The 25,956-nt window shown below is 44.1% G+C and overlaps 1 protein-coding gene across 5 annotated transcripts in view; it reads right to left on the reverse strand.

The window, feature by feature from the left end:
* irf2b (interferon regulatory factor 2b) overlaps positions 1-25,956 on the reverse strand; it is a 63,728-nt gene that overhangs the window by 19,449 nt on the left and 18,323 nt on the right. For 4 of the 5 annotated variants that reach the window (XM_067982572.1, XM_067982568.1, XM_067982569.1 and 1 more), the window contains 3 exons: positions 17,226-17,318; positions 4,446-4,545; positions 3,362-3,538 (listed from right to left, as the gene is read on the reverse strand). In XM_067982572.1, the coding sequence (XP_067838673.1) occupies positions 3,362-3,538; positions 4,446-4,545; positions 17,226-17,312 (364 nt within the window). In that variant the 5' untranslated portion in view covers positions 17,313-17,318. Of the gene's footprint in view, positions 1-3,361; positions 3,539-4,445; positions 4,546-15,284; positions 15,425-17,225; positions 17,319-25,956 lie in introns of those variants that run through there. The other variant, XM_067982570.1, reaches the window with a different exon arrangement.

The raw sequence follows: 25,956 nt of genomic DNA on the forward strand, positions 1-25,956 counted from the left end.
AAAATTATGAGGGGCCTAAATAGAGTGGATAGGAAGGGCCTATTTCCCTTAGCAGAGAGGTCAATAACCAGGGGGCAGAGATTTAAAGTCATTGGTAGAAGGATTAGAGGGGAGCTGAGGAAAAATGTTTTCACCCGGAGGGTGGTGGGACTCTGGAACTCATTGCCTGAAACTTTTTAAACTCATTTAAAAAGTACATGGATGTGTACCTGAAGTGCAGTAACCTACATGGCTACAGACCAAGTGCTGGAAAGCGGGATTAGGCTGGGTGGCTCTTTTTCAGCCGGCACGGACACGATGGGCCGAATGGCCTCCTTCTGTGCTGTAAATTTTCTATGATCTTATCTTTAATAAGGGCTTCTATAATTTTACCCACAATGGACATCTAGCTCACTCCCTTTTTTTAAAAAAAGAGTAACACCTGCCTTTCTTTAGTATTCAGTGATTTCTGAAATTTCTTCCCTTATTTCCTTGAGGATCCTCGGATACATCTTATCTGGCTCCTAAAATTTATTTACCTTAAGTTTGCACAACTGTGTGGCAACTATGCTGGTAGTAATGTCAACAGTGTCACAACATAACCTTTGCAACACTCTCTGGTTCCCTTTCCATATCAAAGAAGTTAATGATCGTCTATTTAAGGTCTCATTTTCTTGGTATTAAGAATTTACTGTGTTATTTTTCCTTTCAGCAAATGTCTCCTGTTCTTTCTCTGGGCTTCTCTTAAAGGTGACAGAAGACCACACCTCACCAATTTAGGCTAAGAATCTCCTGCCAAAATGTCTTCTCTCTTTTCAAATACAGGCAGGTCTGTTACGCATTTCCAGCAGTGTGTGTTCTCATTTTATATTTCCAGCATTCACATTTTTATCTCCAATCCCAAGTCCAGCCCTTGATTCTAGTCAAAAGCAAAATACTGCGGATGCTGGAAATCTGAAATAAAAACAGAAAATGATGGAAATACTCAGCAAGTCAGGCAGCATCTGTGGAGAAAGAAACAGAGTTAACGTTTCAGGTCGGTGACCCTTCGTCAGAACTGGAAAAAGTTGAAGATTAAACAGTTTTTTAAGCAAGTTGCCATTTACAGCTCCTCTAGACCCATCTTTTGTTTCTTTACTTGTCCCATTACCACCCTCCTTGTCTTGCACCATCATCCCTTTTGTCATTCAATCACTCCTGCCCTCCACCCTATCACAGACCTTCCCTTTTGTTCCTTCCTCCCTTCCCCCCCTTTCCCTGCCTCTGTACTTACTTAAAAACTGTTTAATCTTCAACTTTTTCCAGTTCTGACGAAAGGTCATCGAACCTGAAACGTTAACCCTGTTTCTTTCTCCACAGATGCTGCCTCACTTGCTGAGCTTCTCCAGCATTTTCTCGTGTTTTTATATCCTTGATTCTAGTTACAGATAGAGTTGCCAACTCAGGCTGGACATATTGTTGGAGATTCATCACATGACCTCCCGCCTCCAACCGCCCTGCCCAATCAAACAGCCTTTTCCCCATCTCCAATATTTTTTTTATAATAAAAAGTGTTCAAAGAAATTTTTTTAGTGTCCATGGGATTAATTTTTTAATTCCTGGAGATTCCAGGACATTTCTGGAGGGATGGCAACCCTAGTTACAGCCTCCAGATAAGATCCAGATAAATACAGACTAGTCTGTTCACAACTGAGAAATCAAAATCAAGTGTGAGAAAACATCACACCCACTTCAGAAATCATAAATGCCTTGCGTTCCTCAATATACAAGCAAATTGTGTGCAATGGATCACGTGCAGTCTACGCTTGTGAGCATTCATAATTTGCCTATGGGAGCTGGTGCTAAATAACATTGCGCAAATTGTGAATGCTCACATTCAACTGGACAAAAAAAAATGCACGAAATAGTGCCGCTACCTCGCACTGCCAATCAGAGTCGCATCCACAGGGAGCGTGGTCCGAGATTGTGGGCTACCGTGATATCACCCCATCTCTAATCCGCCCTTCCTATTAGCATGATTTCACCACTGGGAGCACGAGATTGGGGAATTAGGCCTGGTGACTAAATATTTTGTAAAACTGTGCAGCCATCCAAACCAAAGCAGATCAATAATACTTAAAAGTACAAATCAGATATATTCAGCTGTCTTTATGTGGACCAAGGTAAGGAAAACCTCATCCAGTTTTGAAACTCCATCGATACTATTGACTACATATACATATAATACTGGACAGATAACATCTGGCTAAACAATATTTAATTATCAATGTAACTACACCAATGATATAACTATCATTAATCCTCTTGTTAACTAGTATCATGGGAAAATTTTCCAATTGCACACTTCTGGCAGGCAGCCTTTTCCCCCAGCATATCGGGAAATTGCAGGTGCTCTCCCCATGATTTTCTGCCCATTAAATTTTTTTAAAGAATTCATTCATGGGAAGTGGGCGTCGCTGGCAAGGCCAGCATTTATTGCCCATCCCTAATTGCCCTTGAGAAGGTGGTGATGAGATGTCTTCTTGAACCGCTGTAGTCCATGTGGTATAGGTTCTCCCACGGCGCTGTTAGGTAGGGAGTTCCAGGATCTTGACCCAGCGACGATGAAGGAACGGTGATATATTTCCAAGTCAGGATGGTGTGTGACTTGAAGGGGAACGTGCAGGTGGTGTTCCCATGTGTCTGCTGCCTTTGTCCTTCTAGGTGGTAGAGGTCGCGGATTTGGGAGGTGCTGTCGAAGAAGCCTTAATGGGTGGAAAGTCATGTGAGGATAAGCCGCAGTTTCCTGATGTGCATGTCCAGCATGTGAGTTTCTACATCAGGAGTGTACATCTGGAAAATCAGCTCTCACATGTCAAGGACACACAGCTCAACTGAAAACTGGGAGGAAGGGGAGAGATTCCGCCATTTCAAGACTTCTCATCTTCTGCCCACAGTGACATTTTTGCTAAGATTATTGACAGGAGGAATTTCAGCCCCCACCCCCAGCATTTTTTGGGCTAAGTTACCAGCAAAGGCCATTGAAGCGGATGGTATAAATAGGTTCAAGAGGAAATCAGATGTGTTTCAGAAGAGAAAAGAGATTGAGAGAGATGACGAGAAGGTGGGTAGATAGTGCTAATCAATGGACAAGTGATAGGCTTATTTGGGCCTATTCACCTTTTCATGTTCCTAAAACTTCTTATATTTAAGGCCTGATAACAAGGAGTGATTTTGAGGCTGTAATCAATCTCAGAGTCCTGATGACAATTATAGACCATTAAAAGGTCAGGCTCATAGCTTATAATGTCATCTGAATCCCCTGATTAAATCGCCCTTTTTGCCATCACTCCAGTCATCCATTATATATACATGTTTTGAAAACATTGCTTTCATCGAGTACCTTTTTTATTTGGCTTTTCAGTAGCTGGTAGCATTCTGTACACTCTGTAGGCGTTACTCCCCTTTTTGATACTCTTGTCCTTTACTTCTTCTATGTCAGGTAATGAGTTCATGGCACAACGGAAATTGGCCTTCCATGTTTTAGGGTCAGGTTTATCTACACCATGATGGTACTTTCCTGCCGGCGTAAAGAACAAACAGACAAGAGAACAGCCTTTTAGCACTTGCAAAGTATTTGTTAACAATCTGTTGCAGACATGTCATTCAAGCTCTGTTGATTAAACGTAACACATAATAAACGGTCCCTCAACATATAAGCCTGGAGGTGATGGTCCACAGCGTTATTGTACAAATCCTTAAGGCACTGATAAGAAATTCCTCTTACTGCTAATTTAATGAAGCTGTTAACATGCTTAACAGTTAACACTTCCATTAAAATAGGGGAGAGGGGCATTTGACACAAGCATGTTAAACATTCGTACAACAACAATGCCGACTAGTAATTTCTAGTTTATCAGGTCTGATAAGTGCTTTTTTTCCCCTCTATCCCATTACATTTCCATACACATTTCCTGTAAAAATTCAACTAAATGCCTACATTTCTTTCTGATTTTCACAAAAGCATGCTAACAGGCCCACCAGCTCAAACAGTAACAGCTCCCAGCCTTTTGGCTCGGAACACACGAATGTTCAAGTGCCAGGGCTGCCCGTCATTTAAACGTTCTTCATTTAGTTGAGTGAGTTTGCACAATTCTCAGCCAGGCTTGATAGACAAAGAAAAACGTAGGCAAGACAACGTCGGTGGAGTGAGGGGAAGGGAGGGAGAGTTGTACAGACAGCTTGCCACACTTGAGTCAACGCTGCCCGCCAGCAAATCAGGACAGACATGGAAGGATCCATAGCCTAAGCATCCCCACCCTCCTGACTGGAGAAGGATGTCAGGTGGCACTGGAACTACTTTTTAAAAAAAAAACTATTTTCAAATATCAAAATAAAAATTCTCTTAATGTCATTAATTGAATATTTAAATATCTTCATGCTTTTAAACTTTTGAATTAACTGGTCCACTCCTGTTATTTATCTACCTGTATGAACTGCCCAGTTTTTAAATAAAGGGGCATCCTTCTCTACATCCCATCCATGTCGAGCAGCATGCATCCACGGAATCTGAAAAATCTTCTTTTCCTGCAAAAGTAATATCACAATTGATCTAAAAACAAGCAAATTACATCATATGAAAAACAATACCATCACTATTCGTTTAAAAAAAAATTATCCGCTAGGATGTGGGCATCACTGGCAAGGCCGGCATTTATTGCCCATCACTAGTTGCCCTCGAGAAGGTGGTGGTGAGCCGCCTTCTTGAACTGCTGTAGTCCGTGTGGTGAAGGTTCTCTGACAATTCTGTTAGGCAGGGAGTTCCAGGATTTTGACCCAGCGACAATGAAAGAACTGCAATATGTTTCCAAATCAGGATGGTGGGGGGGAACTTGGAGGTGATGGTGTTCCCATTCACCTGCTGCCCTTGTCTTTCTAGGTGGTAGAGGTTGTGGGTTTGGAAGATGCTGCCGAAGAAGCCTTGGTGAATTGCTGCAATGCATCATGTAGATGGTACACACTGCAGTCACGGTGAGCCAATGGTAGAGGGAGCTTCTTGAGTATTGTTGGAGCTGCACCCAACCAGGCAAGTGGAGAGTATTCCATCACACTCCTTACTTGTGTCTTGTAGATGGTAGAGGGGCTTTGGGAAATCAGGTGGTGAGACACTCGCCGCAGAATACCCAGCCTCTGACCTGCTCTAGTAGCCATGCCCAGTTGACTTTTTGGTCAATGGTGACCCCACCCCAGGGTGTTGATAGTGGGAGATTCGGCAATGGTCCGTCAAGGATACATGGGTAGACTCTCTCTTGTTGGAGATGGTCATTGTCTGACACTTAAGTGGCAAATAACATTCACGGCACACATCAGTCCAAGCCTGGATGTTGTCCCGGTCTTGCTGCATAGAATCATAGAATGATACAGCACAGGAGACCATTCGTCCCATCGTTTCTGTGCCGGCTCTTTGAAATTAGTCCCAATCCCCTGCACTTTCCCCATAGCCCTGCAAATTTCCCCCCTTTAAGTATTTATCCAATTTCCTTTTGAAAGTTATTGTTGAATCTGCATCCACCACCCTTTCAGCCAGTGCATTCCAGATCATAACTCGCTGTGTAAACATTTTTTTCCCTCATGTCACCTTTGGCTCTTTTGCCAATTACCTTAAATCCGTGGCCCCTCGGTCACCAACCCTTCTGCCACTGGAAGTAAGTTTCTCCTTATTTACTCTGTCAACACTCTTCGTGATTTTGAACGCTTCTATCAAATCTCCCCATAACCTTCTCTGCTCTAAGGAGAACAACCCCAGTTTCTCTAGTCCACGTAACAGAAATCTTTCATCCCTGCTACCATTCTAGTAAATCTCCTCTGCACTCTCTCTAAGGTCTTCATGTCCTTCCTAAAGTGTGGTGCCCAGATTTGGCCACAATATTCTAGCTGGGACTTTACCAGTGTTTTATAAAAGGTTTAGCATAACTTCCTTGCTTTTGTACCCTATGCCTCTATTTACAAAGCCAAGGATTTGTCCTGCCATCTTCAGAGACTTATGTACACACACCCCCAGGTCTCTCTGTTCCTGCACCCCCTTTAAAAATGTACTCTTTATTGCCTCTCCTCATTCTTCCTACCAAAATGAATCGGTTCACACTTATGCATTATTCTAATTCAGTGTTAACTGTTTATTTTTAACCAGGTTAATATTTGCATCAACATAGTTTATGAAGGAATTTTAAAGGAAGTACTGTAGTAACCAGTCCCCTATCTAAGGAAACTATATGGGGAATGTTTTTTTTAGTTAAAATCTTTAATAGTTTCAATATTTTCTTAAATCCCACTAATTGGATCTTTCCTTTTTGGAACCTAGGTTTTGAAACAGCCTGGACTGATGAGATGAAAGTCTGGTGGCTGCAAAAATCCCACCAGAAATCAGTTCAGACAGTTTCTAGTAGGCCTAGGCTCACAACACAAAACTGACCCTAATTTGGTGTTCTCACTCAGGGAGGCTAGGTGTATGGCTGTTTGGTACTGAGGTAGATTGTTGGGGCAACGTATCCTGCATCTAAAACCTTAGAACCACAGATATTTACAGCACAGAGGAGACCATTTGGTCCACTGTGTTTGTGCTGGGTCTGTGTTACAGGAATCCAAAAGTAATCCTATTGCCCTGCTTTCTTCCTTAAAAAGGTGCAAAGATCTTTCCTTCAACTATTCCATGCTCCAACAACTCTCTACATGAAGACTGGTGCTACACCTAACCTGAAGTGCACGATGCTGACACGGAGTGCCTGAAATGAGAAGTCATCCATTTTGAAATGCTGATATACCTCACCTTGACGAGCACAGAATTTCACAGAATCATAGAAACATATAATGGTTACAGCACAGATGGAGGACATTCGGCCCGTCGAGCCCCTCTGCAAGAGAAATCCAGCTAGTCCCACTCCTGCGCCCTTTCCACATAGCCCTGCAAATTTTGTTCCTTCAAGTACTTATCCAATTCCCTTTTGAAAGCCACGATTGAATCTGCCTCCACCACCCTTTCGGGCAGCACATTCCAGGTCATAACCACTCGCTGCATAAAAAAGTTTTTTCTCATGTCGCCTTTGGTTCTTTTGCCAATCACCTTAAATCTATGTCCTCTGGTTCTCGACCCTTCTGCCAAAGGGAACAGCTTCTCTCTATCTACTCTGTCTAGGCCCCTCATGATTTTGAGCACCTCTATCAAATCTCCTCTCAACCTTCTCTGCTCTAAGGTGAGCAACCCCAGCTTCTCCAGTCTATCCACGTAACTGAAGTCCCTCATCCTTGGAACCATTCCAGTAAATCTTTTCTGCACCCTCTCTAAGGCCTTCACATCCTTCCTAAAGTGCAGTGCCCAGAATTGGACACAATACTCCAGTTGTGGCCGGACCAGTGTTTTATAAAGGATCAACATAATTTCCTTGCTTTTGTACTCTATGCCTCTATTTATAAAGCCCAGGATCCCGTATGCTTTTTTAACCGCTTTCTCAACCTGCCCTGCCACCTTCAGCGATTTGTGCACATATACCCCCAGGTTCCTGCACCCCCTTTAGAATTGTACCATTTAGTATATATTGCCTCTCCTCATTCTTCCTACCAAAACGTATCACTTCGCACTTCTCTGCATTAAATTTCATCTGCCACGTATCCGCCCATTCCACCAGCCTGTCTACGTCCTCTTGAAGTCTATCACTATCCTTCTCACTGTTCACTACAGTCTTGTGTCATCTGCAAATTTGGAAATTGTGCCCTGTACACCCAAGTCATTAGTATATATCAAAAAAAGCAGTGGTCCTAGTACCGGCCCCTGGCGAACACCTCTGTATACCTTCCTCCAGTCCAAAAAACAACCGTTCACCAATACTCTGTGTTTCCGGTCACTTAGCCAATTTCGTATCCATGCTGCCACTGCCCCTTTTATTCCATGGGCTTCAACTTTGCTGACAAGCCTATTACGCAGCACTTTATCAAACACATTTTGGAAGTCCATATATACTACATCAACTGCATTGCCCTTTTCAAACCTCTGTTAACTCATTAAAAAACTCAATCAAGTTAGTTAAACAGGATTTGCCTTTAACAAATCCGTGCTGGCTTTCCTTAATTAATCCCCACTTGTCCAAGTGACTGTTAATTTTCTCCCAGATTATCGTTTCTAAAAGCTTCCCCACCACCGAGGTTAAGCTGACTGGCCTATAGTTGCTGGGTTCATCTTTACACCCTTTTTTAAAACAAGGGTGTAACATTTGCAATTCTCCAGTCCTCTGGCACCATCCCCGTATCCAAGGATGATTGGAAGATTATGAACAGTACCTCCGCAATTTCCACCTTTACTTCCCTCAAAACCTAGGATGCATCCCATCCGGACCTGGTGACTTATAGAAACATAGAAAATAGGAGGAGTAGGTCATTCGGCCCTTCGAGCCTGCTCCGCCATTCAATATGAAATATGATCATGGCTGATCCTCTATCTCAATACCATATTTCCGCTCTCTCCCCATACCCCTTGATGCCTTCTGTGTCTAGAAATGTATCTATCTCCTTCTTAAGTGACTTGGCCTCTACAGCCTTCTGTGGTAGAGAATTCCACAGGTTCACCACCCTCAGTGAAGAAATTTCTCTTTATCTCAGTCGTAAATGTCCTACCCCATATCCTGAGAATGTGACCCCTCGTTCTGGACCCCCCCATCCAGGGGAAACATCATCCCTGCATCCAGTCTGGCTAGCCCGCTCAGAATTTTATACGTTTCAATGAGATCCCCTCTCATTCTTCTAAACTCGAGTGAATACAGGCTGAGTCGACCAAATCTCTCCTCATACGACAGTCCTGCCATCCCAGGAATCAGTCTGGTGAACCTTCGCTGCACTCCCTCGATGGCAAGTATATCCTTTCTTAGGTAAGGAGACCAAAACTGCACACAATACTCCAGGTGTGGTCTCACCAAGGCCCTGTACTTATCGACTTTAAGTACAGCCAACCTTTCTAGTACCTTGTCTTCATCAATTTTTAGTCCATTTTACCAAGGGAAATTTAACAAACTAGAAAGAAATTCCCACTTACTTGCAATAACATTAATTCATTATAGTGACAATTGATCAGCTATTGCTGAAGAAACAAAATTTTAAAATAATATTTAAAAATTTCTTTAATATCCCTAATGGGGAACTGAACCTTAATTTTCATGACTATAAACAACAGAAACAACTTGCATTAATATAACACCTTTAAGAAAGAAATTCATCCCAAGGCACTTTACAGAGGTCTAATTAGACAAAAATGGATGCTGAGTCAAAGAAGGAGATATTACGAAAGGTGACCAAAAGTTTGGTCAAAGAGGTGGTTCTTAAAGGAGATGAGATAGATGGAGAGGCAAAAGTGTTTAGGGAGGGAATTGCAGAGCGTGGGTCTAGGTGGCTGAAAGCACAACCACCAACGGTGGGGCGAAGGGATGCACCAGAGGCCAGAGCCGCAGGAATGCAGAGTTCTGGTGGGGGTTGTAAGGCAGGAAGGGGGTACAGAGATAGGGAGGGGGTGAGGCCATGAAGGGTTCTCATTGGTCATTAGGAGATTTTTTAAAATGAAATGTTTTTAATAAAGGTTTAGTGTGGCACAATGATCAGGTGGCCAGCAGGAACGACACTTGTGAATCCGGGAGAGGAAGCAGCAGACTAGTAGGAGACAATGAAGGACTTGAGGAACGAGTGAGAGAACAGTAGGAGAGAGTGGAGGATTAGAGGAGGCCAGCAGGTGTGAGAGGAAAATTTGGCAGAGAGAGTAGGATACTGGCAGAAAAGAATGAAGGATTCAGATGAGAGCATGGAGGCCAAAGGGTGCTTAAGACTTGGGGAGAGGATTGAAGACCATGCAGAGAAATGTCATAACTAGCTCAGAACCAAAAGCCTGGCTACCAAGAGAAAACAAAATTTAAAAAGGGGAAATAAGTACTGATTCTTATCTCTGAGTTGGTTGATCAGCACTGCACGATGAAAAGGGTAAACTGAACTGAACAAGGCCAACAGTATTAGAGGATGAAATTTCTCAATGAAAAACCGGAGATTGTCTGCTTTTTGCTGTAGTTAATGACTCACTAATAAAAATATGGAAGGAAGGAGGTTATTGGTTCAGGCCCCACTCCAAACACTTGAGCAAATCATCTAGGCTGACACTCTAGTGCAGCACTGTTGGAGGTGCTGTCTTTTTCGGTGAGATGTTAAACCAAGGCCCATGTCTGCCCTCAGCTGGACATAAAAGATCCCATGAACTATTTGAAGAAGAGCAGGAGAGTTTTCCTGGTGTTCTGGTCAATATTAATCCCTCAAACAACAACATTAAACCAGATTATTAGGCCATTTATCTCAATGCTGTTTGTGGAACCTTGATTTGCACAAATTGGCTGCTACGTTTCCCTACATTACAACAGTGACCAACTTCAAAAGTACTTCACTGGCTATAAAGCACTTTGGGACATCCTGAGGTCATGAAAGGTGCTATATAAATGCAAGTTCTTTCTTTAATGCATGTGGGCATGGACTGCTTTATTATCTGAGGAATTGCGAATGGAGCTGAACACTGTGCAATCATCAGCGAACAACCCCACTTCTGACCTTATGATGGAGGGAAGTTCATTGATAAAGCAGCTGAAGAAAGTTGGGCCTAGGATGCTATCCTGAGGAATTCCTGCAGCGATGTTCTGCGGCTGAGATGGTGGGCTTCCAATGACCACAACCACCTTCCTTTATGCCTGGGATGACTCCAGCCAGTGAAGAACACAAGAACACAAGAACACAAGAAATAGGAGCAGGAGTAGGCTATACGGCCCCTCGAGCCTGCTCCTCCATTCAATAAGATCATGGCTGATCTTCAACCTCAACTCCACTTTCCTGCCCGATCCCCATATCCCTTGATTCCCCGAGAGCCCAAAAGTTTATCTATCGCAGCCTTGAATATATTCAATGACTCAGCGCCCATAGCCCTCTGGGGTAGAGAATTCCAAAGATTCACAACTCTCTGCACGAAGAAATTCCTCCTCATCTCAGTTTTAAATGGCCGACCCCTTGTCCTGCGACTATGCTCTCCAGTTCTAGACTCTCCAGCCAGGGGAAACAACCTCTCAGCATCTACCCTTTCAAGCCCCCTCAGAATCTTATATGTTTCAATGAGATCACCTTGCATTCTTCTAAACTCCAGAGAGTATAGGCCCATTCTACCCAACCTCTCCTCATAGGTCAACCCTCTCATCCTAGGAATCAATCTAGTGAACCTCCGTTGCACCGCCTCTAAGGCAAGTATATCCTTCCTTAGATAAGGAAACCAAAACTGTACACAGTACTCCAGGTGAGGTCTCACCAAAGCCCTGTACAATTGTAGTAAGACTTCCTTACTCTTGTATTCCAACCCCCTTGCAATAAAGGCCAACATGCCATTTCCTTTCCTAATTGCCTGCTGTACCTGCTTGAACCAGGACACCCAAGTCTCTCTCAACACCAACATTTAATAGTTTCTCACCATTTTAAAAAAAGTCTGTTTTTCTTACCAAAGTGAATAACCTCACATTTCCCCACATTGTATTCCATGTGCCACCTTCTTGCCAACTCACTTAACCTATCGATATCCCTTTGCAGACTCTATGTCCTCCTCACTGCTTACTTTCCCACCTAGCTTTGTATCATCAGCAAACTTGGATACATTACACTCGGTCCCTTCATCCAAGTCATTAATATAGATTGTAAATGGCTGAGGCCCAACCACCAATCCTTGCGGCACCCCACTAGTTACAACCTGCCAATCTGAAAATGACCCGTTTATCCCTACCCTCTGTTTCTGTCCATTAACCAATCCTCTATCCATGCTAATATGTTACCCCCAACCCCAAGAGCCTTTATCTTGTGTAACAATCTTTTATATGGCACCTTATCGAATGCCTTTCGAAAATCCAAATGTACTACATCCATTGGTTCCCCTTTATCTACCCTGCTAGTTACATTTTCAAAAACTCTAATAAATTTGTCAAACATGATTTCCCTTTCATAAAACCATGTTGACTCTGCCTAATCATATGTTGTTCTAAGTGACCTGTTACCACTTCCTTAATAATGGATTCCAGCACTTTCCCAACGACTGATGTCAGGCTAACTGACCTGTAGTTCCCTGTTTTCTCTCTCCCTCCTTTCTTGAATAGCGGGGTTACTTTTGCTACCTTCCAATGTGCTGGGACCATTCTAGAATCTAGGGAATTTTGGAAGATCACAACCAATGCATCCACTATCTCTGCAGCCACCTCTTTTAGAACCCTCGGATGTAGGCCATCGGGTCCAGGGACTTATTGGCTTTCAGTCCTATTAGTTTGTCAAGTACTTTTTCCTCTACTGATAATAATTACTTTAAGTTCCTCACTCTCATTAGCCCCTTGGTTCCCCACTATTTCTGGTACGCTTTTTGTGTCTTCTACTGTGAAGACAGCTGCAAAATATTTGTTTAACACATCTGCCGTTTCCTTATTCCCAATTATAATTTCTCCTGTCTCAGCCTCTAGGCTCTACTTTTGCTACTCTCTTCCTTTTTACGTACTTGTAGAAGCTCTTACAATCCATTTTTATATTTCTTGCTAGTTTACTTTCATATTCTATTTTTCCCTTTTTATCAACTTTTTGGTCGTCCTTTGCTAGTTTCTAAAACTCTCCCAATCCTTAGGCTTACTACTCTTGGCAGCATTATAGGCCTCTTCTTTTAATCTAATACTATCCTTAACTTCTTTAGTTAGCCATGGGTGGATCACTTTTCCCATGGAGTTTTTAATTTCTCACTGGAATGTATACTCATTGAAAGAAATATTTCAATATTCTCAATGTTTTTCCCTGATCTCCACTGACTTCACTTTAACTAGGGCTCCTTGCTGCTACACTCACTGCCTTGATGTCTAGGGCAGTTGCTCTTACTTCACTTCTGGAAATTAGCTTGTGTCCACGTGTGGACCAAGGTGGTAGCGAGGTCTGGAAGCAAAACTGAGCATTGGTAGACAGGCTATTGTTGGCCAAGTGCCGCTTGATAGCACTGCTGACGACTCCTTCCATCACTTTGTTGATGATTGGGAGTAGGCTGATGGGGTGGTAATTGGCCGGGTTGGATTTGTCCTGCATTTTCTGGATGCAGGATATACCTAGGCAATTTTCCACATTGTTGGGTAGATGCCAATGTTGTAGCTGCACTGGAACAGCTTAGCTAAGGGCGTGGCTAGTTCTGGAGCACAGGTCTTCAGCATTACAGCCGGGACGTTGTCGGGGCCCGTAGCCTTGTTGTGTCCAGTGCACTCAGCCGTTTCTTGATGTCACATGGAGTGAATCGAATTGGCTGAAGACTGGAAGTTGTGATGGTGGGGACCTCAGGAGGAGGCTGAGATGGATCAGCCACTCGGCTCTTCTGGATTAAGATGGTTGCGAACACTTCAGCCTTGTCGTTTGCATTCACATGCTGGGTCTCCACCATCATTGAGGATGGAGATGTTCATGGAGCCTCCTCCTCCCGTTAGTTGCTTAATTGATTACCACCATTCACGACTGGATGAGGCAAAACTGCAGAGCTTTGACCTGATCTGTTGGTTGTGGGATCGATTAGCTCTGAACATAGCATGCTGCTTCCACTGTTTAGCAAGCATGTAGTCTGTATTATGGCTTCATCAGGTTGGGGTCCTCACTTTCAGGTATGCCTGGTGCTGTTCCCGGCATGCTCTTCTACACTCCTCATTGAGCCAAGGTTGCTCATCTGGTTTAATGGTGAACAAGGAGTGCCATGAGGTTACAGATTGTGGTGGAATACAATTCCGCTGTTGCTGGTGGCTCACAGAGCCTTATGGACACCCAGTTTTGAGCTACGAGATCTGTTCTTAATCTGTCCCACTTAGCATGGTGGTAGTGCCACACAACACAATTAAGGTGTGCTCAGTGTAAAGAGAGCATTGGTTTGCACGAGGACTGAGCTGTGGGCACTCCGACCAATGCTTCATGGACAGATGCATCTGCGACAGGTAGATCAGTGAGGACGAGGTGTGTGTGTGTGCACGCAAATAGGCAACCTTGCTTACAGGGCTCTGCCTTTGAAACTGCCATTTGTCCAGAGAGAGAGTAGCTCAGTAACTCAGTCTCTAATTTCCTTCTTCTCTGTGCAAAATAGTTTCTCCTGTTCATTGCCTCTCCCCAATACTATGGCCTCAACTGAAATCAGAAACATGTCACGTGGTCATGCACAATAACGGACATACTGTGCAGCGTACTGGTACGCCAATGGCTGCCCATTAGTTGATTTAAGACAGTTTAGAGATTACAAGAAGTGTATCTCAGCACATCAGAATTTCTATTATAGATGCACACACACTTTAACTTAAAAAAAAGTTTGCAAATAGTCAAACATTTCAAGTTGCAGTTATCAATTCTCAGAACCTCATCTATGCAGCAAACATGTTAACCAGAAACAAAGCCACAACCATTAATCCCTCTTCCATCTCCTAGCTACAGAGCCCCAAACTGTGATTGGTTCCATGACTATAACTATGCGTGCCAGCACCACTGTATTGTAGTGCTGAGAGGTGTAGTCCAAGCAGCAATAAATAAGTGCCATAGTAATTTTAATCTAACCAATCCCAGACATGAAAAGAAAGTTTATCCTTTGGATTACTGCCTGTAATGTGAGTGGGTATGTTACAATCACCTGGTTACCAATTTTGGTTACCAATTGGTTGCCAACCAATTTTCCTTTCCTCCATCTCAATGAGGAAGTGCTTTGTTGGTTCTCAAAGCCGGACCTTGACGGCCTGGATGTAATCAGTGGCAAAAATTTGCTCTAATTATTGTGAACGGTTAATTAGCCTGTTGTTTTGCAGCTTATTAGTGAACCACTGCTGCAATAATGTGGATGCGGGCTGTTTTTATGTGACACAAAAATCTTCACACAACAATTTAATTCCTTTGGATAACGGGAAGCTGACTAATCATGCTGCATCTGCTATAACAAGCACTTAACAACGACGTGCATTAATATAGTGCCTTTAACGTAGGAAAACGTCCCAAGGTGCCAACACATGTAAAGCAGGGAAACCAGCCACTTAAAAGGTGGCAACAGTGAAAAGATGACTCCTGCTGGTTTCTATGCAAAAATCATGCACTCTCTGATCTGCATCACTAAAAAATACAGTAAAAGCAAAAGGATGTAGAGCAGAATTTAGAAAGTTCCCCTTGGAAATATTACAAAAGCCGTTCAGTATCATTAATCATTAGTGCAATGGAATCTAATGGGCCTTCACCAACCCATTTATAACCTTGCATTTTCATGGCTCCGGATGTTCATTGCTTGTAACTACTGAAGCCTCCTCCTGCTAAGCCCTTTCCTCCCCAGGCTGTTTAAAGCGTTGCCGGGTGAGTTGTTAATCAGCTCGTGACTGTATGCAGCATCGCTTTCCTGGTGGTACAACAGTTAAGTATCAGCAGGAGCAACAGATCTCAGCTGGAGCTAATAGCTCTGCCACTATTGCTTCACCATCAGAGGAAGTGTGTTTTAATTACTCGTTGGCCAAGTTTTACATTTGATTTTTTAAAAAAAACAAATTCTCCTTAAACTTTCAGGGGCCAAAATTCCACGGCTCTTCCAGCATACTTCTGCTGCAATTCCAGAGTGCAGCCAAAGGGTCGGAAAACAGGCCAGGACCCATCCGGCCTTTTATCGTCGAGTTTAACAACTTTAGATCTTAACCACGGCTCCCATTTTCTCTCGGACAGCAGGTGCTGATAGTGGAGGATGGCTGCACCAGAGCCACTGGGATTGGAGGAGGTGGGCTGTGCTTGAGGTGGGGATCTCCTATCGGTACATGGCCAGCGGGGAGGTCCACACCCCTTTCTTCCGCCACATTCCCGGGCCTTGGCAGCCATCTCTTTGCCAGACTTTCCATGTTTCCATCCTCATCAGCTATTCTGCTGTAACCATTTACACCTCGACTGGACCCATCTTTTGTTTCTTTACTCATCTCATTATCACCTCCTTTTGCTCTGAACCATCAACACTTTAGTCACTTAATCATTCCTACCCTCCACCCTGTCATAGACCTTTCCATTTTGTTCTTATCCTGCCCCCAGCCCCCCACCTCCCCCCTTTTCCCTGGCTTTGTACTTGCTTAAAAGCTGTTTGTCTCTAACATCTTCCATTCCTGATGAAAGGTCATCAACCTTGGCGAAAGTGGCCTGGAACCGTGAAGATGATACTTTCTCCCTCCCTCCGCCCCAAGAAGTCCAAGGGAGTGCAGACATGGCTTGTTTGAAGGGGTGGGAGGGGTGGGAACCAAGCATCTCCTTCTGGATGGCAACAGGTACACGAGTTTCAGGCAGCATGGGGTTGATGGACAACCAAGCTGCACCTGGGGGAGTTTGGGCAGCAACTGGTCCCATACAAATGAGGTGCCATCCCACTGATCCCACATATTCCAGCATGGTCAGCATTCAAGAGCACCAGCAGGCGAGATCCGGGTGTAACTCCTGGGATCACGGCCCATGTAACTTTGGAGCCACCGAGCGAATTGTGAATATTGGAGGAAAACTTGGAACAGTGCTAATGCAAGCATTGCATTCTTTAGTGCATTGCTCTCTAAATTTACCCTGCTACTGACAATTCCTCCCCAGTCACTATAAGTAGTGCAGTGACTTGCATTCATACATTCAAACAATGACTTGCAGTCATACAACATCTTTAGTGCAGAAAAACATCCCAAGGCAATTCCCTGAGGCATGAAGAAAATAGATGTCAAGCCAAAAGATGGGGAGATTAGGAGGGATGACCAAAAGCTTTGTCAGAGCGGTGGGTTTTAAAGGAGGGTATTAAAGAAGGAGAGGGAGGTGGCAAGGTGAAGGGGTTTAGGGATAGAATTCCAGAGCGCGGGACTGAAGCACTGGAGGCAAGGTCACCAACGGTGGGGAAGAGAGAGGGTGGGGGTGGGGGTGATGCACAGGAGGCCGGAATCAGAGGATTGGAGCATTGGAATAAGGGAGGTAGTAGGAGTGTAGGTTAGAGTTGGGGCAACAGGAGCTCATCAGATGGACAACTCCTGGCACAACTGCTCAATCTGCTACACTAAAGAGTAGCCTCTTCGCAATATAACAGTAGGTTACTGCTTGCAGCTTCAAACTCAAAATCTCATGAAGAAAAACTAAAAAGGAGTTTGTCCACAGCATTAAGTCGCACAGTGGCTTTCTGAATAAACTGGAGCCCTTACCTTGTTTAGCCATTTCAAACCAAGTATTTTATTTGAATTTATTTGTTCTTCCAGCCATGGACGCATACGCATTCTCTCCACTGGCATCGCCACCTAAAATAAAAGGGAAAACAGGAGAAGTTCTTAGCACTTGTTTAAACAGTGTGAAAGTTAACTTCTACAATCTCTTACTCTCGCTCATGAAAGGGAGAATCAAAGTAATATAAGGGAGATCTTCAATTGCCCTGCATACCTGGGGAAAAGTGCAGAGCAGAGGAAAAAGGGGGCATGGGGTGGGAAACCTGTTACATCAGGTCTAGGCCCCTGTTGCGCTGCTACAGAATTTCATGTAATTCAATAGCAAATGTTACCCCGCTATTAAAAAAGGAAGGGAGTGGGAAAACAGGGAAATACAGGCCAGTTAGCCTGACATCGGTCGCGGGAAAATGCTGGAATCCATTATTAAGGAAGTGGTAACAGGTCATTTAGAACATCAATATATAATTAGGCAGAGTCAACATGGTTTTATGAAAGGGAAATCATGTTTGACAAATTTATTAGAGTTTTTTGAGGATGTAACTAGCAGGGTAGATAAAGGGGAACCAGTGGATGTAGTATATTTGGATTTTCAAAAGGCATTCGATAAGGTGCCACATAAAAGATTGTTACACAAGATAAGGGCTCATGGGGTCGGGGGTAATATATTAGCATGGATAGAGGACAGAAAACAGAGAGTAGGGATAAAAGGGTCATTTTCAGGTTGGCAGGCTGTAACTAGTGGGGTGCCGCAAGGATCAGTGCTTAGGCCTCAGCTATTTACAATCTATATTAATGATTTTAGATGAAGGGCCCGAGTGTAATGTATCCAAGTTTACTGATGATACAAAGCTAGGTGGGAAAGTAAGTAGTGAGGAGGACACAAAGAGTCTGCAAAAGAATATAGACAGATTAAGTGAGTGGGAAAGAAGATGGCAGATGGAATACAATGTGGGGAAATGTGAGGTTATTTATTTTGGCAGGAAGAATAGAAAAACAGACTATTTTTTAAAATGGTGAGAAACTATTAAATGTTGGTGTCCTCGTACAAGAAACACAAAAAGTTAGCATGCAAGTGCAGCAAGCAGTTAGGAAAGGAAATGGAATGTTGGCCTTTATTGCAAGGAGGTTGAAGTACAAGAGTAAGGAATTGTACAGGGCTTTGGCGAGACCTCACGTGGAGTACTGCGTACAGTTTTGGTCTCCTTAGTGAAGGAAGGATACACTTACCTTGGAGGCGGTACAACGAAGGTTCACTAGATTGATTCCTGGGATGAGAGGGTTGTCTTGTGAGGAGAGGTTGAGTAGAATGGGCCTATACTCTCTGGGGTTTAGAAGAATGAGAGGTGATCTCATTGAAATATAAGATTATTAGGGCTAGGGAGTCTAGAACTAGGGGGCACAGTCATAGGATAAGGGGTCGGGCATTCAAGACCGAGATGAGGAGGAATTTCTTCACGCAGAGCGTTGTGAATCTTTGGAATTCTCTACCTCAGAGGGCTGTGGATGTTGAGTCATTGAATATATTCACAGCTGAGATGGATAGATTTTTGGTCTTGAGGAATCAAGGGATATGGGGATCAAGCAGGAAAGTGGAGTTGAGGTCGAAGTTCAGCCACGATCTGATTGATTGGTGGAGCAGGCTCGAGCGACCGTATGGCCTACTCCTACTCCTATTATTTATGTTTTTTATGTTCATGGGGCTTTCCAAGTTTGAAGAGCCTTTTTAATGAGGCGGGAGGTGGCTTTCCTGGCTTCCGGCCTCATTCGCCTGCGACTCTGCTGGCTGGGCAACCCAGCGTAATACTTCATAATTGGGCTTATAAATAAATTTTCATTCATTTTTTTCCCTTAAAAAAAATGTAGTTTTATTTATATGAACAGGTTGGTTAAGGTGAATTTTAAGATGGACAATTTTCTGACCTTTCACTTCCGGCGGGGAGCCTTGCCCACCAGGAGCACATATTGAAAGCTGCCAGCAAATCATGTACAAATGTCTAATGTTGGTTGTTGGTGAGTGAAACTTCCCAGTGTCAGAAAATTACCCCTAAGGGTTTAAAGATGAAAAATGTGCAAACTTGTTTGGGAGGGGCAGCTATATGGTGTTTAATCTACTTAGTTGAATGATTAAAGTTTGGTATTTTGGGATCATCAATCAACTGATAATGAACTTGGACTTTGAAACTTCCTTTCTTTGCTATTTTAACCCTGCAACAACAACTTACATTTATATAGCGTCTTTAACGTAGTAAAACGTACCAAGGTGCTTCACAGGAGAGCTACCAAACAAAATCTGACACTGAGCCACATAAGGAGATATTAGGAGAGATGACCAAAGCTAGGTCAAAGAGTTAGGATTTAAGGAGCATCTTAACAGCTGAGAGGGAGCGGATCGGAGCAGAGGGAGCATCGCAAAAAAAGGCGGGATTTCAGAGCGCTGAGAACAGCTGAGAGGGAGCGGATCGGAGCAGAGGGAGCATCGCAAAAAAAGGCTGGATTTCAGAGCGCTGAGAACAGCTGAGAGGAGCGGATCGGAGCAGAGGGAACGTCCCATAAAAAGGCGGGATTTCAGAGCGCTGAGAACAGCTGAGAGGGAGTGGAGCGGAGCAGAGGGAGCATCCCATAAAAAGGCAGGATTTCAGAGGGAGCTGCGACGGAGTTCAAAGTGACGTCAGGAATCAGAAAGGGACGCGACACAGGGGAGGCACCTGATTGGTGAGTAGGTTCAGGTGAGTATTTCTACTTTTATACAGCAACTAAAGTAAAAAAAAAGGCAAGGTCTGCAGGTCTTATAGAAAGTAGCGTTTTTTTTTAGTGATTCAAGGTCCCTAGTGTAGTTAACATTCTCTAAATTAAGAATAATTTAAAGGAGTAAACTCCTTAAAGGGAGTGGTAAGTAGTTTTTCTTTCCTTTTTTTTCTCTTGACATTGCAGTTGTTGTTAAGCTAACTTAAGGGTTAAGTCACGGCAGGAGATCCCAGGGCCGTGTCATGTTCCTCTTGTGGGATGTGGGAATTCAGGGATCCTTCCTGTGTCCCTGATTCCTTCACCTGCGGGAAGTGTGTCCAGCTGCAGCTACTGTTTGACCGCTTGACGGCTCTGGAGCTGCGGATGGACTCACTTTGGAGCATCCGCGATGCTGAGAAAGTCGTGGATAGCACGTTCAGTAAGTTGGTCACACCACAGATAAAAATTACTGAGGGAGATAGTGAATGGGTGACCAACAGACAGAGGAAGAGTAGGAAGGCAGTGCAGGGGTCCCCTGCGGTCATCTCCCTCCAAAACAGGTATACCGTTTTGGATACTGTTGGGGAGATGGCTCACCAGGGGAAGGTGGCAGTGGCCAGGTTCATGGCACCATGGCTGGCTCTGCTGCACAGGAGGGCAGGAAAAAGAGTGGCAGAGCTATAGTGATAGGGGACTCAATTGTAAGGGGAATAGACAGGCGTTTCTGCGGACGCAACCGAGACTCCAGGATGGTATGTTGCCTCCCTGGTGCAAGGGTCAGGGATGTCTCGGAGCGGCTGCAGGACATTCTGGAGGGGGAGGGTGAACAGCCAGTTGTCGTGGTGCATATAGGCACCAACAATATAGGTAAAAAGCAGGATGAGGTCCTACAAGCTGAATTTAGGGAGTTAGGAGTTAAACTAAAAAGTAGGACCTCAAAGGTAGTAATCTAAGGATTGCTACCAGTGCCACGGGCTACTCAGAGTAGAAATGACAGGATAGCTAGGATGAATACGTGGCTTGAGAGATGGTGCAAGAGGGAGGGATTCAAATTCCTGGGATATTGGAACCGGTTCTGGGGGAGGTGGGACCAGTATAAATTGGACGGTCTGCATCTGGGCAGGACTGGAACCAATGTCCTAGGGGGAGTGTTTGCTAGTGCTGTTGGGGAGGGTTTAAACTAATGCGGCAGGGGGCTGGGAACCAATGCAGGAAGTCAGTGGGAAGTAAAGTGGTGACAGAAACAAAAGGCAGTAAGGGAGAGTGTACAGAACATGACCGTACAGATGGTCTGAGAAAGCAGGGCAAAGACCAAGGGAAGGCTAGATTAAACTGCATTTATTTCAATGCAAGAAGTCTGATGGGCAAGGCAGATGAACTCAGGGCATGGATGGGTACATGGGACTGGGATGTTATAGCTATTACTGAAACATGGCTAAGGGAGGGGCAGGACTGGCAGCTCAATGTTCCAGGGTACAGATGCTATAGGAAAGATAGAGCAGGAGATAAGAGAGGAGGAGGAGTTGCGTTCTTGATTAGGTAGAACATCACGGCAGTAGTGAGAGGGGATATATCCGAGGGTTCGCCCACTGAGTCTATATGGGTAGAACTGAAAAATAAGAAGGGAGAGATCACTTTGATAGGATTGTACTACAGATCCCCAAATAGTGAACGGGAAATTGAGGAACAAATATGTAAGGAGATTACAGACAGCTGCAAGAAAAATAGGGTGGTAATAGTAGGGGACTTTATCTTTCCCAACATTGACTGGGACCGCCATAGCATTAGGGGCTTGGATGGAGAGAAATTTGTTGAGTGTATTCAGGAGGAATTTCTCATTCAGTATGTGGATGGCCCGACTAGAGAGGGGGCAAAACTTGACCTCCTCTTGGGAAATAAGGAAGGGCAGGTGACAGAAGTGTTAGTGAGGGATCACTTTGGGACCAGTGATCATAATTCCATTAGTTTTAAGATAGCTATGGAGAATGAGAGGTCTGGCCCAAAAGTTAAAATTCTAAATTGGGGAAAGGCCAATTTTGATGGTATTAGCCAGGAACTTTCAGAAGTTGATTGGGAGAGTCTGTTGGCAGGCAAAGGGACAGCTGGTAAGTGGGAGGCTTTCAAAAGGGTGTTAACCAGGGTTCAGGGTAAGCACATTCCTTATAAAGTGAAGGGCAAGGCTGGTAGAAGTAGGGAACCTTGGATGACTTGGGAGATTGAGGCCCTAGTCAAAAAGAAGAAGGAGGCATATGACTTGCATAGACAGCTGGGATCAAGTGGATCCCTTGTAGAGTATAGAGATTGCCGGAGTAGAGTTAAGAGAGAAATCAGGAGGGCAAAAAGGGGACATGAGATTGCTTTGGCAGATAAGGCAAAGGAGAATCCAAAGAGCTTCTACAAATACATAAAGGGCAAAAGAGTAACTAGGGAGAGAGTAGGGCCTCTTAAGGATCAACAAGGTCATCTATGTGCGGAACCACAAGAGATGGGTGAGATCCTGAATGAATATTTTGCATCGGTATTTGCGGTTGAGAAAGGCATGGATGTTAGGGAACTTGGGGAAATAAATAGTGATGTCTTGAGGAGTGTACATATTACAGAGAGGGAGGTGCTGGAAGTCTTAATGTGCATCAAGGTAGATAAATCTCCGGGACCTGATGAAATGTATCCCAGGACGTTATGGGAGGTTAGGGAGGAAATTGCGGGTCCCCTAGCAGAGATATTTGAATCATCGACAGCTACAGGTGAGGTGCCTGAAGATTGGAGGGTAGCAAATGTTGTGCCTTTGTTTAAGAAGGGCGGCAGGGAAAAGCCTGGGAACTACAGACCGGTGAGCCTGACATCTGTAGTGGGTAAGTTGTTCGAGGGTATTCTGAGGGACAGGATCTACAGGCATTTGGAGAGGCAGGGACTGATTAGGAACAGTCAGCATGGTTTTGAGAGAGGAAAATCATGTCTCACGAATTTGATTGAGTTTTTTGAAGGGGTAACCAAGAAGATAGAGGAGGGCTGTGCAGTAGACGTGGTCTACATGGACTTCAGCAAAGCCTTTGACAAGGTACCGCATGGTAGGTTGTTACATAAGGTTAAATCTCACGGGATCCAAGGTGAGGTAGCCAATTGGATACAAAATTGGCTTGACGACAGAAGACAGAGGGTGGTTGTAGTGGGTTGTTTTTCAAACTGGAGGCCTGTGTCCAGCGGTGTGCCTCAGGGATCGGTGCTGGGTCCGCTGTTATTTGTTATTTATATTAATGATTTGGATGAGAATTTAGGAGGCATGGTTAGTAAGTTTGCAGATGACACCAAGATTGGTGGCATTGTGGACAGTGAAGAAGGTTATCTAGGATTGCAGCGGGATCTTGATAAATTGGGCCAGTGGGCCGATGAATGGCAGATGGAGTTTAATTTAGATAAATGTGAGGTGATGCATTTTGGTAGATCGAATCGGGCCAGGACCTACTCCGTTAATGGTAGGGCGTTGGGGAGAGTTATAGAACAAAGAGATCTAGGAGTACAGGTTCACAGCTCCTTGAAAGTGGAGTCACAGATGGATAGGGTGGTGAAGAAGGCATTCGGCATGCTTGGTTTCATTGGTCAGAACATTGAATACTGGAGTTGGGATGTCTTGTTGAAGTTGTACAAGACATTAATAAGGCCACACTTGGAATACTGTGTACAGTTCTGGTCACCCTATTATAGAAAGGATATTATTAAACTAGAAAGAGTGCAGAAAAGATTTACTAGGATGCTACCGGGACTTGATGGTTTGACTTATAGGGAGAGGTTAGATAGACTGGGACTTTTTTTCCTGGAGAGTAGGAGGTTAAGGGGTGATCTTATAGAAGTCTATAAAATAATGAGGGGCATAGATAAGGTAGATAGTCAAAATATTTTCCCAAAGGTAGGGGAGTCTATAACGAGGGGACATAGATTTAAGGTGAGAGGGGAGAGATACAAAAGGGTCCAGAGGGGCAATTTTTTCACTCAAAGGGTGGTGAGTGTCTGGAACGAGCTGCCAGAGGCAGTAGTAGAGGCGGGTACAATTTTGTCTTTTAAAAAGCATTTGGACAGTTACATGGGTAAGATGGGTATAGAGGGATATGGGCCAAGTGCAGGAAATTGGGACTAGCTTAGTGGTATAAACTGGGCGACATGGACATGTTGGGCCGAAGGGCCTGTTTCCATGTTGTAACTTCTATGATTCTATCTTAAAGGAGGAGAGAGAGGTAGAGAGGCAGAGGGGTTTAGGGAGGGAATTACATAGCCTAGGGCCTAGGCAGCTGAAGGCACGACCGCCAATGGTGGAGCGATGAAAATTGGGAATGCGCAAGAGGCCAGAATTGGAGGAGCACAGAGATCTTGGAGAGTGGTAGGGCTGGAGGAGGTTAGAGACAGGGAGGAGTGAGGCCATGGAGAGATTTGAAAACAAAGATGAAAATTTTAAAATTTGAGGCACTGTCGGACCGGAAGCCAATGTAGGTCAGCGAGCACAGGGGCGATGGGTGAACAGAACGAGTTAGGATGTGGGCCGCAGAGTGTTGGATGAGCTCAAGTCTACAAAGGGTGCAAGGTGGGAGGCCGGCTAGGACAGCACTGGAATAGAACGAAAGACTTGCATTTATATAGCGCTTTTCATGACCTCAGAACGTCCCAAAGTGCTTTACAGCCAATGTAGTCACTGTTGTAATGTAGGAAATGAATAGTCGAGTATAGAGTTAACAAAGGCATGGATGAGGATTCCAGCAGCAGGTGAGCTGAGGGGCAGAGACAGTTACGTGTCAGGTAGGATGCCAAGGCAGAGCTAACTCTAATCCTAACTCGTTTATCTTAAACACGTTAATGGCTTTGTGAAAATAGCGGTCAGAGGAATTTCATACAAATGCATTCATAAGCATTATATCGCATTCTGCAATTTCACACCAGCTATTACATATTCATTTTTGTTTTAAACTCTGTGGAGACCTTTTCTGATAGATGTGCGTGACCACTTAAAGCTCCAGTCTGCACCACTGTTACTTTCTTTGCCACCAGAGTGAAAGGTTAAAATATTCACATTCCCTCTTTGGGACCATTCAGGTGTTTTCATACACAAGTTAAGCAATTCTGTCAGCTGATAGGGAAGGAGTATCCAGCCCAATGAGGAACTGCTGTCCAATGAGTAACATTTGCAAAAAGTTATATTTTAAGACAACCTGAAACAGAGCTTGAATCTTGTCCAAAGACGTATGTCCAGTTGTATTGAAACGTGGTTTTAAGTGCTGTTTTGGCTCTTCCCACTATACCAATTTGAAAGCAGAAAATTGGTCGTTGAAGGTACATCCCAGCAACGCAACTCATCCCATAGTGCCTGTGCCAGCTGTTTGAAAGAGCTATCCAATTATTCCCATTCCCCTCCTCTTTCCCCGTATCCCTGTAATTTTTTTCCCTTCAAGTATTTATCCAATTCTCTTTTGAAAGTTACTATTGAATCTGCTTCCACCATCCTTTCAGGCAGCGCATTCCAGATCATAACAACTCTCTGCGTAAAAAAATATTTCCTCATGTCGCCTCTGGCTCTTTTGCCGATCACCTTAAATCTGTGTCCTCTGGTTACTGACCCTTCTGCCACTGGAAACAGTTTCTCCTTATCTACTCTACTAAAATCGTTCTTGATTTTGAACACCTCTATCAAATTTCCCCTTAACCTTCTCTGTTCTAAGGAGAACAACCCCAGCTTCGCCAATCTCTCCAAATAACTAAAGTCCCTCATCCCTGGTACCATTCTAGTAAATCTCTTCTGTACCCTCTCTAAGGCCTTGACATCCTTCCTAAAATGTGGTGTCCAGAACTGAACACAATACTCTAGCTGAGGCCTAACCAGTGTTTTATAAAGGTTTGGCATAACTTCCTTGCTTGTGTACTCTTATGCCTCTATTAATAAAGCCCAGGATCCCAAATGCTTTTTTAACAGCCTTCTCAACTTGTCCTGCCACCTTCAAAGATTTGT

This window comes from Heptranchias perlo, chromosome 4, assembly GCF_035084215.1.
Source record: "Heptranchias perlo isolate sHepPer1 chromosome 4, sHepPer1.hap1, whole genome shotgun sequence".
Lineage (NCBI taxonomy): Eukaryota > Metazoa > Chordata > Chondrichthyes > Hexanchiformes > Hexanchidae > Heptranchias > Heptranchias perlo.